We start from the raw sequence: 12,191 nt of genomic DNA, 5'->3' as shown, positions 1-12,191 counted from the left end.
AAACCTGAGGTATTCTATAAGATATGGGAGAATTTCTTGAACTTCATTAGGCGAGGTGATATTGAAGAGGCTTTGGATGTATAGTGGTTATCTGAGTAGTCAGCTGGGGGGTGGGGGTAGGGAACTGTGATGGACATTGTGAATCTGTTTAACTGTATGTAATGTGTTTTATTTTCGTTTTATTTTTTGTTTTGTCATTATTTATTTATTTTTTGTTTTGTATTTATTATTGTCAATTCATTTCGTTTTAAGATTTTGTTTGTATTTGTGCTGCCAGAGGGATGTGGGGGGGAAAAATATATGTCAATTGTTGAAAATATTTCTGTAATATAAAGAAAATGAATAAACATATGTTTAAAAAAAAAAAAACTGTAACTATGCTCGTACAGTGTATGGTACCACAATAATGGTACATGAAAGAGAAACTACACATATTACAGAAGAACATACAATATATTCACACATGCATTGCCTCACAATACAAGAGGAAATCACGGGGAGAACATGCAAACTCCACACAGATCTCCATATCTCTCTCTCTCTCTCTCTCTCCCCTCAGGTGGTGGATGGTCCCGAGGGCCGAGAGGTCCAGTTGATCAACAGGAAGTCTCTGCGCTCGCTGACCTGCCAGCTGCTGGCGCTGCTCATGTCCCTGGAGGAGCGGCAGTCGGCCGTGGGCCTGAAGGTGGAGGCGCTGAGCCAGCGCTACCTGGCCGTCCACAGGACGCCGCTGAACCCCTGTGAATACGGCTTCCTGTCGCTCAGCGAGCTGCTGAAGAGCCTGCCCTACCTCGTAGAGGTAAAACACTATGTTATCATCATCTTCTCTGCTCATATAATCTCTACCTCGTAGAGGTAAAACACTATGTTATCATCATCATCATCATCATACTATACTATCATACTGTAGAGGTGACCCTTTTGGTGTTTCTCTCTCCTTCTCTGCTCATATCATCTCTTTTCTGTTGTACGCGTTCATCCTCTCTTCGGTTGTAAGGTTATAATAGTTTTTTGTTTTTTTTCATTATAGTTTAGTTTGAGTTAGTTTTGACATATTTTTTTCTAATTCAGTTAGTTTTAGTTCGTTTTTAGAGCGGCTTTGTTAGTTTTTATTCTGGTGAAATGCTTAGTTTTAGTTTTTTTGGTACTTTGGTTTATTTGTTGGTTAGGGTTAGCGTGGCTACATGCTGCCGTACGGTGCTGAAAACTGCAGTAAAACTTGTTGGAGAAATGAGGAAATTAATCTAATGAATTTAGAAGGATTATATTATATAAATATCTGAAAGGCATATAAATATTGATAAAAACTAAAACTATGGGTATTTTGTCTACAATTTCAGTTAGTTTTGAGGACACACAATACAGTTTCAGTTTAGTTATCGTTTTTTTAATTTATTTTTAGTTTTTATTAGTTTCAGTTAACTAAAATGTTTTTTTTAATTCTAGTTTTCGCTTTTTTGTTAGTTTTAGTTAACTATTATAACCTTGCCCACTACCCACTGCTTCCCATGTGCATGGATGTAACTCTTCCGTCCCCCTCCTCAGTTATACCACGAGGACTCCAGTCCAGACTCGTCTCCATACGGCCGCAGCGCCAGCGGCCGTGAGGAGTGGGTGAGGCTCACCAAGCTGTACCAGTTTGCCCGTAACGTGCGCTCGCTGCTCCACACCTACCACTACAACCAGATCTTCCTCACGGAGTTCCTGGGAGCCTACAGCAAGTTCACCGGCTGCAGCCTCCAGCCGCGGGCCTTCGGCTACGCCAGCACCGATGAGCTGCTGAGCGCCATTCCACAGGTTTGAGACGCCTTTTTTTTCCCCCAAAGAATAGCAGACCTACAAGCTCGTAGCGCGCCACTCGGTGGCGCGCTATGAGCTTGTAGATCTGCTGTTTTTCTATAGCTAAAGCATAACATGATGCTAACACCAACTGGGGTTCCCGTCCAAAGTGGGTTAAAAAAATGAATATGTTATGTGGTCCCCGTGGATTTAGGTTAATTGAAATGATGTTGTACAACTAGTGTATGACGACTGCTTGATCTTGTGCACAAAGGGATCAGTATTATGCTAGTTTATTTTGGTTTAATTTTTGTTTCATACAAATCCACCGCATTGGACATGTTATGATCTCCCAGTCAGTGGCCTAGTGGTTATGATCTCCCAGTCAGTGGCCTTGTGGTTATGATCTCCCAGTCAGTGGCCTTGTGGTTATGATCTCCCAGTCAGTGGCCTAGTGGTTATGATCTACCAGTCAGTGGCCTTGTGGTTATGATCTCCCAGTCAGTGGCCTTGTGGTTATGATCTCCCAGTCAGTGGCCTTGTGGTTAAGATCTCCCAGTCAGTGGCCTTGTGGTTATGATCTCCCAGTCAGTGGCCTTGTGGTTATGATCTCCCAGTCAGTGGCCTTGTGGTTATGATCTCCCAGTCAGTGGCCTTGTGGTTATGATCTCCCAGTCAGTGGCCTAGTGGTTATGATCTACCAGTCAGTGGCCTTGTGGTTATGATCTCCCAGTCAGTGGCCTTGTGGTTATGATCTCCCAGTCAGTGGCCTTGTGGTTAAGATCTCCCAGTCAGTGGCCTTGTGGTTATGATCTCCCAGTCAGTGGCCTTGTGGTTATGATCTCCCAGTCAGTGGCCTTGTGGTTAAGATCTCCCAGTCAGTGGCCTTGTGGTTATGATCTACCAGTCAGTGGCCTAGTGGTTATGATCTACCAGTCAGTGGCCTTGTGGTTATGATCTCCCAGTCAGTGGCCTTGTGGTTATGATCTACCAGTCAGTGGCCTTGTGGTTATGATCTACCAGTCAGTGGCCTTGTGGTTATGATCTCCCAGTCAGTGGCCTTGTGGTTATGATCTACCAGTCAGTGGCCTTGTGGTTATGATCTACCAGTCAGTGGCCTTGTGGTTAAGAGTGTCTGCCCTGAAACTGGGAGGTCGGGGTTCGATCCCCAGCTGAGTCATACTGTACCAAAGACTGTAAAAATGCGTCCCTGCTTCGCACTTGCAGATCTACAATCTATGAGCTTGTAGATCTGCAATTTTTTAATAGCTAATTAAGTATTACATAATGCATAAAACACAAAGGGGTTCCCGGTCTGAATGGGTTAAATCCAGGAAACCCCATCTATTCAGGCGGATGTGATTCATGCATTTTTATTTAGCTGAATTTTTTTTTCTGATTGATTGACTAGTGTATTCTCATCAATCAGGTTTCTGATTATTGACTAGTGTGTTCTCAATCAATCAATCAGGTTTCTGATTATTGACTAGTGTGTTCTCATCCATCAGGTTTCTGATTATTGACTAGTGTGTTCTCAATCAATCAGGTTTCTGATTATTGACTAGTGTGTTCTCAATCAATCAGGTTTCTGATTATTGACTAGTGTGTTCTCATCCATCAGGTTTCTGATTATTGACTAGTGTGTTCTCAATCAATCAGGTTTCTGATTATTGACTAGTGTGTTCTCATCCATCAGGTTTCTGATTATTGACTAGTGTGTTCCCATCCATCAGGTGGTCTGGATCAAAGGACACAGCCACAAGAGGATTATCGTTTTGAAGAACGATATGAAAGGTAAGCTCTATACTTATATTATACTTAAATAAGAATCATAATCTTGAGTATCATCCACATTTACACCATTTAATTTGCACTCATGGATTGTTTAATGCAATCAGACAGGACTTTTATGTTTATATGCATGGGTTGTCCAGGCCAGAAAGTAGTTTTTTTGCCACTCTGTAGGCGTTCCAGCAAAACTTCCGGGTTTGATTAAAATGGTAGAGCCTTACGCTTATCATTTGGCTATTGTCTCCTAGTGAGTCTGAGCTTAGCCTCGGTACCCATTATGTCATTGTCTCCTAGTGAGTCTGAGCTTAGCCTCGGTACCCATTATGTTATTGTCTCCTAGTGAGTCTGAGCTTAGCCTCGGTACCCATTATGTCATTGTCTCCTAGTGAGTCTGAGCTTAGCCTCGGTACCCATTATGTTATTGTCTCCTAGTGAGTCTGAGCTTAGCCTCAGTACCCATTATGTTATTGTCTCCTAGCGAGTCTGAGCTTAGCCTCGGTACCCATTATGTTATTGTCTCCTAGTGAGTCTGAGCTTAGCCTCAGTACCCATTATGTTATTGTCTCCTAGTGAGTCTGAGCTTAGCCTCAGTACCCATTATGTTATTGTCTCCTAGTGAGTCTGAGCTTAGCCTCAGTACCCATTATGTTATTGTCTCCTAGTGAGTCTGAGCTTAGCCTCAGTACCCATTATGCTATTGTCTCCTAGTGAGTCTGAGCTTAGCCTCAGTACCCATTATGTTATTGTCTCCTAGTGAGTCTGAGCTTAGCCTCGGTACCCATTATGTTATTGTCTCCTAGTGAGTCTGAGCTTAGCCTCGGTACCCATTATGTTATTGTCTCCTAGTGAGTCTGAGCTTAGCCTCGGTACCCATTCTTTTATTACTGGGGGTTTCAAAAGGGCACATTTGTTCAGAGGGGAAAGGGCTCTAGCACCCCCTAGTGTCTATCCACTGGAACCGCCCCCTCTAGTTGCTTTAGTGCCTAGTGTTAACGTCACTGTTTTGGTGTCCAGCCAAGGCCTGCTCCGCAGCGTCGGACAGCCCGCTGCCAGAGGAGGAGAGGAACGACGACAGCCTCTCCAGCGGCGCCACCTCCAGAACTCACAGTCCAGGTAAACTAAGACCACCTCCAGAACTCACAGTCCAGGTAAACTAAGACCACCTCCAGAACACAGTCCAGGTAACATAAGACCACCTCCAGAACTCACAGTCCAGGTAAACTAAGACCACCTCCAGAACTCACAGTCCAGGTAAACTAAGACCACCTCCAGAACACAGTCCAGGTAACATAAGACCACCTCCAGAACTCACAGTCCAGGTAAACTAAGAACACCTCCAGAACTCACAGTCCAGGTAAACTAAGACCACCTCCAGAACACAGTCCAGGTAACATAAGACCACCTCCAGAACTCACAGTCCAGGTAAACTAAGACCACCTCCAGAACTCACAGTCCAGGTAAACTAAGACCACCTCCAGAACACAGTCCAGGTAACATAAGACCACCTCCAGAACTCACAGTCCAGGTAAACTAAGACCACCTCCAGAACTCACAGTCCAGGTAAACTAAGACCACCTCCAGAACTCACAGTCCAGGTAAACTAAGACCACCTCCAGAACTCACAGTCCAGGTAAACTAAGACCACCTCCAGAACTCACAGTCCAGGTAAAATAAGACCACCTCCAGAACTCACAGTCCAGGTAAACTAAGACCACCTCCAGAACTCACAGTCCAGGTAAAATAAGACCACCTCCAGAACTCACAGTCCAGGTAAAATAAGACCACCTCCAGAACTCACAGTCCAGGTAAAATAAGACCACCTCCAGAACTCACAGTCCAGGTAAAATAAGACCACCTCCAGAACTCACAGTCCAGCTAAACTAAGACCACCTCCAGAACTCACAGTCCAGGTAAACTAAGACCACCTCCAGAACTCACAGTCCAGGTAAACTAAGACCACCTCCAGAACTCACACTCCAGGTAAAATAAGACCACCTCCAGAACTCACAGTCCAGGTAAAATAAGACCACCTCCAGAACTCACACTCCAGGTAAAATAAGACCACCTCCAGAACTCACAGTCCAGGTAAAATAAGACCACCTCCAGAACTCACACTCCAGGTAAAATAAGACCACCTCCAGAACTCACACTCCAGGTAAAATAAGACCACCTCCAGAACTCACACTCCAGGTAAAATAAGACCACCTCCAGAACTCACAGTCCAGGTAAACTAAGACCACCTCCAGAACTCACAGTCCAGGTAAAATAAGACCACCTCCAGAACTCACACTCCAGGTAAAATAAGACCACCTCCAGAACTCACACTCCAGGTAAAATAAGACCACCTCCAGAACTCACACTCCAGGTAAAATAAGACCACCTCCAGAACTCACACTCCAGGTAAAATAAGACCACCTCCAGAACTCAGTCCAGGTAAACTAAGACCACCTCCAGAACTCACAGTCCAGGTAAACTAAGACCACCTCCAGAACTCACAGTCCAGGTAAACTAAGACCACCTCCAGAACTCACAGTCCAGGTAAACTAAGACCACCTCCAGAACACAGTCCAGGTAACATAAGACCACCTCCAGAACACAGTCCAGGTAACATAAGACCACCTCCAGAACTCACAGTCCAGGTAACATAAGACCACCTCCAGAACACAGTCCAGGTAACATAAGACCACCTCCAGAACTCAGTCTTGAGGAAATGCAAACGGATTTGTAAAGTTTCAAATTAAAGTTTTAAACGAAACAATTGTTTCTATAATATGTATTAATTCTTTAGATCTTTTAGGCCTGTCACAATTATTGTAATTGTCTAATCGCAATTATTTGAGATGATCTCAATTATGTTGTCATAATCGTTTCTCTGTTGAAACCAGGGGGGCAGTCAGACAGATATTTTGTGAAGCCACTAAGGAAATGAAAGTTCATATAATGGCCTGTTGTGGCGCTGTCATTGGGCTCAAAAAAACCCATAGCCCCATAGTCATAGAAGTCCATGTATTTGGGCCCAACTTCACCTAGACTGTATTACCTTAATAAACATGGTCATGAAATGAATACTTTATGCTTCCAGTCACTAGTTTAAAGTCTCATTTCTAATGTCATAATATTCTTTTTGGAAAATTATGGTCCCATTTATAAAATAAATGACCATAAAGTCGCGTATGTTCTGAGGGGCGTGGCTACCGTTACAGTCTATGAACGGGTTCCCCCACCCACAGTTTTTACAGTCTATGGTTGAAACGTATTCAATTCATGAATTAAAAAAAGCTGAAATGGCAGTAGAAAAAAAGGGGGTTTAGATCTTGGCAGCGAGCGAGTTTAACTCTGAGTGAGTTTAACTCTGAAGAGTTAAAATTATTGTTAATCATCTTCATCAGGTTCCCAACCTTTTGTTTGGCTTGGGTACCCCTTGGGGGGGGGAGAAGAATATTTATTAATCGTTAATATTTAATTATACAAATGGATGTTCATTTCGGACACTTTTCCCCAGTAGATCTGCTGTGTGGTCCCGTACCGTCCTGCCTGCCCTCCCCCGAGCTGTACCCGGACCCCGTTCCCCCGCCCAACGACCTCATCGTTCCCCTGCCCAACGACCTCATCGTTCCCCCGCCCAACGACCTCATTCACTTTGAGGGAAAGACCCCGAGGACCCCAACAGCACCCTCTACAGGTCGGTGCTCTATGCCACACACCACACACCACACACACACACACACACACACACACACACACACACACCAGGAGCAGCACCCTCCACAGGTTGGTGCTTTATGCCACACACACACATTCTTGCTTTTTAGTGTCCCGTGTGTGTGTGTGTGTGTGCGCACAAACATTCTTTTTATGGACAATTTTGATTGTCGAAATTACCGACATTTTCGGCATTTACCATTTCCGGCAAAGCTTGAAATTGAACTTGAGTAGGACAAAAAGTCACGTCTGGTCGGGAGCTGTCGTACGCTTTGTCCTCACCAGTTCTTCTGTCGTAGAACAGCGGAGCAGCATTGTTTGACCAGCTGAGAGGCTGTCGCAGGCATCTAAACATATTCACTCCTAAAATGTTTAGATAAAACTTTAATAATTTAATATATAACTAACAACACACAGTGAAAGTTGCTTGCAAATTGCGATATATGCGTGCGTGCGGGGGGTGAGGCAGCAAGGGAAGCGAAGCGAGAAGAGAAACAGACAGCTTTATTTAATTCATGCAGGTTTATTTATTTAAGATACAACAAGTTGCAAGTTGCGTGTGTGTGTGTGTGTGTGTGTGTGTGTGTATGAGAAAGGGGGCAGCAAGGAAGTAACCATGGTTTCAGGATCGTATGCAGAACGTTCATGTCGAGGGCGAGGCTTGATTTCATAGGGCGTGCCAGATAGATTTCAGCCGTCACATTTATTAACGTCAGAACGAAATTAAGGAAGGATCAGCTGTTTGCGATCACTTTATAAATGCCGTGGCGACGTGGGTGTACTACGAAACCTGCACTCGAATCTGTGGCAGATTTTACACTCGATTGATAAATGAGGGCCATGGCGTTTTGTCTGGGAACGCTTTATTTGCCGTCGGCTTATGTTGTACTTGCGTTTTCAGAATTGGAGAAACCCGCGACGGTCAATCCCACGTCCGATGCACCAGAAGCCTCCGCTGTGCCAGTGGACACGCAGCCTGGCGCCCCAGACGAGGCCGCGGTCGCCCCAGAAGAGGCCGCGGTCGCCCCAGAAGAGGCCGCGGTCGCCCCAGAAGAGGCCGCGGTCGCGCCAGCCGCCCTACAGTTTCCAACCAGCAAGGCCACAGCCTCCACTGGCAGTCCCGGCAGAAAGGCCCCACGTAGCAAAATTAAGCTAGCTGTTAATTTCTCGTTTGCGGCCGGCCCCTGATCGCTCTCTCTCTCTCTGAGATAGCAGGTGACACATGCAACTCTTAAAGAGAAGAGTTATCTGGTTCCACGTAAGAAACGGTCCTGAAGGACTTGTTGCTCTTGTATAAGTTGTGTCCATGACGTGCCAACAGACTGCTGCGTTCTTCTGTCCCTCCTTCATCACGTCTGTGTTTTCCCTTCCTTTTCCTTCGTCTAGTTCTCGTCACAACGTGTCCTTGTGAGATTGCCCCCCGTCCGTCCGTAAGCAGTGTTTTGTTTTTTTTCTCTCTCTCATGCAGATTTTCTGCAACATTTTAGTTTTATTGGTCAGAACTTTCCAACTTCTGTTGGCGTTTTTCTGTCCAGGTAAGTTGAGATCCATACTGGGTGATGGATCACAAAGGACGATGAACGCAGAACCGGAAAGACATGAGTTAGTTGGCACTGTATGCTGAATATTAACATTAGGAGTGCTGCTAAGACCATTAACAAAGTTCCCTTTGCTAAAATCCCAGATATTTAGCTACCTACAATCTCCGTTTATAGAGGATTTAATTATTGAGACTGTTTATGTTCACAAGTATTGTTGAAGTACGGAACCGTGATGTTTAGTTGGTGCCTGGCTGTGTCTCAGAAAACCTCTCATTTCTGACTTTGTACAGAAGCACATTTCACAGTTTTTTACCTTTTTCAGGCAGCCACAGAAACCAGTGAATTCTATAATAGAACTGCCCACTTCATTGTTTCAGGCTTCTCCTCTTGTAGAGAGGTCCAGGTCATTTGTCTCCCATTCATGAAATGGACCTGAATTGTTTCCGTCATGAAATGGGAGCAGAATTGTTCATTTTTTTTGTATTAACACTATGTATAATATTTTGTGGTCTGTGAAAGTAGGGCCTAAGTTAGTTAAAGGAGTAATCTGGTGGAAAGGTCCGCGGTGGGACTGAACAGATTAATATTCAGGGAACTGTTAAAATGCCATTTATTGTTTTGTGTTTTTTCAGACGGCTCCTCCAGCCGTGGGATCTGAAGGTCTTTGTGTTGTTGCAGCCAGCACCGGAACGGTGAAACCCAACCAAATGGACCTGGTTACATTGAACACTGAGGGTTGTACTAGTCTGTGTAAGGGTGAGGCGTTAGCAGAGACGTTCACAGTGTGTGTGTGTGTCAGCCAACCCCATTTATGTTGTTTTAGCTGTAACTCGGGCAGTGGTGTGTGTGTGTGTGTGTGTGTGTGTGTGGTTTACACTCGAGACGGTGGCGTGAAATATGTATGGTGTGTGTGCATAAATAATCGTTATGCATGGTGTAAACCTGAGGGGAGCGCGCGAGAGAACGGAGACCCTTTTGCCCTTAAGATCCATTCAGTCTTTATCATTTCCACAACGTTTTTAGCCATTTATTATAGACTTGGACATCACCCTTTGCACTTGTCACTTAAATGCTCTCAAGGTTGTTTTGTAGTAAACCCTGTTGCTGCTAAAAAAAAGCATTGCATCTGAGGTGATGTCCGTGCTAGGTTGATGACTTGGGAGGCGAGCCGAGCGCTCCTTAGTTTTGCTTTAAGGTTGAACGGGTCTTGTTTTTAGTGAGGTGTGGCGGTGGAAGGCTTTACGGGGGAAATCCCCCTGAAATAATATAGTATGACACACAGAGGGACCCCCCTTGTGGCTCTCTGGAACCGGCCTGGCTCTTACAATGGCTTGTATCTGCCACGGCACTGAAGGACAAGCTATTTGGATGGATGCCTTGCCACTCCCATCTCAATCTCACGGAGTCGGTTTTTTTACGTAGTGTATGTTTCCTTTTGTTTTCTTGTCTCTTGAGTGCTGACGAGGGTTGTGCGGGTTGTTTTGATTCCCCCACAAAAATAAAAACCCGCCTGCTTAAGTTCCCACAAATGGGTTCAGAAAAAGACCAAGAATTCACCGCTGAAGTTAAGAGGGCTGCTACTGTTTGTTAAACAGAATGAGTTTTGTGGAAATGGGCAGGTGCCCATTTTATCCTTTTTCTGTCGAGTTTGTTTTTTCTATCCAATGTTGGCGTTTTCATCATGACTTTCCTCATTGTAAGACTACGTTTAGATTTGACGTTTAAAGAAGGAGAAAGAAGACCATGTTGCATGCCGAGTCTCATGCCCCATTCAGATCACTATAGCCACTCCCCCATTAGCCCAGATTGCCATTTGATATGCTTTTAATTGGGGGTGTTGATAGGTCCCCCCCCCCCTTAATCTTTTTAGTAATTGTCTGAAAACCTCATAAGAGATTTATTTTGGCAATAAAACAAATGTGTTTTTTGTATTTTGCGCAAAAACCCCTAACTAACTCCCTAAAGTGCTGCAGTGACGACTAACTCAAGAAGGTTAAAACGCATATTTTCGTTCTTTTTTTTTTCTCTCTATCCGGCTTTCTCCTTTTTCCGTTTGGTTACATCAGTGAGAAAGCTGCTCAGAATATGCACCTTTGCATAGTTTTGGTTCAATAGAATTGCTGTGAATTGGGTTGTAAAAGGGGGGGGGGGGGGGGGGATTATGGTTCTGTGAAATCTTAATTGCATTTATCAGTTTATAATTACATTTCACAGTGGTACATTTATCCGTTTATAATTACATTTCACAGTGGTACATTTATCCGTTTATAATTACATTTCACAGTGGTACTTTATCCGTTTATAATTACATTTCACAGTGGTACTTTATCCGTTTATAATTACATTTCACAGTGGTACTTTATCCGTTTATAATTACATTTCTCAGTGGTACTTTAGTGGTACTTTAGTGGTACTTTAGTGGTACTTTTCGTCGTTGCCCTTAAGTTCTTCCATTGTTAAAATTCCACAGCGGTTGCTTTTTGTCCCTTGATGTTTAAGTTGCATGTCTCAACTGCTCTAGAGTCGTTTGTGTTTCTACTGCTGTAGAATTTGTGTATTTATGGACGTTCTTTCAGTGACCCTAAAGTCAAGATGTGTTTTTTTCTCTCACTGATGTACCCCCCCCCCCCCCCCCCACCCCCTCCTCTGCCACACAGAAGGCGCTGTAACAGTCTAAACGTTGTTGATGGGACCAAATTGATTTCCGTTATGAATAAATTATAACATTCACAAGCATTAACTCTGGTTGGTAGCTGTGTTTTTTCTTTTTTAATGAACATTTACACTATTTTAATAAATTATTAAATGTCAGCAATTATTTGTACATTTAAGGTATTTATCATAATAAACGCAATTCGTGATTACAAAAGAAACCGGAACGGAAATCAAAATGTTCCAGTGTTCGATGCCAAAAGCACAATTAAATCGGCAATCGCAATTATTTGTGCGACAATTAATCGTCAACACAAATGTTCAACAGAGAGTATGCATAAAGTCTATGACAAAGTGAGCGTTCTAGTCAAAGCACATGGGTGCCTGACGCAGTGCCAGCCTCTAGTTCTGGGTGCCTGACGCAGTGCCCTGCCAGCCTCTAGTTCTGGGTGCCTGACGCAGTGCCCTGCCAGCCTCTAGTTCTGGGTGCCTGACGCAGTGCCAGCCTCTAGTTCTTGGTGCCTGATGCAGGGCCAGCCTCTAGTTCTGGGTGCCTGACGCAGTGCCCTGCCAGCCTCTAGTTCTGGGTGCCTGACGCAGTGCCCTGCCAGCCTCATCCTTCTCTCTCTGATGTTGTCTGTGACGCGTGGTATGTCCCCATGGTTTGTCTATGGGGACGTGTGGTATGTCCCCATAGAGGTCCACATTTCTGATGCGGTCCGTCCA

The 12,191-nt window shown here is 44.3% G+C and overlaps 1 protein-coding gene across 2 annotated transcripts in view; it reads left to right on the top strand.

Moving 5' to 3' along the window:
- The window catches only part of marf1 (meiosis regulator and mRNA stability factor 1), a 49,935-nt gene extending 38,396 nt beyond the window's left edge, over window positions 1-11,539 (top strand). The window contains exons 22-27 of one of the 2 annotated variants that reach the window (XM_080760139.1): window positions 560-799; window positions 1,546-1,797; window positions 3,513-3,573; window positions 4,585-4,683; window positions 7,076-7,252; window positions 8,174-11,539. In XM_080760139.1, coding sequence (XP_080616265.1) covers window positions 560-799; window positions 1,546-1,797; window positions 3,513-3,573; window positions 4,585-4,683; window positions 7,076-7,252; window positions 8,174-8,460 — 1,116 coding nt within the window. In that variant the 3' untranslated portion in view covers window positions 8,461-11,539. Of the gene's footprint in view, window positions 1-559; window positions 800-1,545; window positions 1,798-3,512; window positions 3,574-4,584; window positions 4,684-7,072; window positions 7,253-8,173 lie in introns of both variants that reach the window. The other variant, XM_080760138.1, reaches the window with a different exon arrangement.
- Window positions 11,540-12,191: the final 652 nt, after the last annotated feature.

This window comes from Protomyctophum bolini, assembly GCF_963924005.1.
Source record: "Protomyctophum bolini genome assembly, chromosome: 3".
Lineage (NCBI taxonomy): Eukaryota > Metazoa > Chordata > Actinopteri > Myctophiformes > Myctophidae > Protomyctophum > Protomyctophum bolini.
This window is presented reverse-complemented; position numbering and strand designations above follow the sequence as displayed.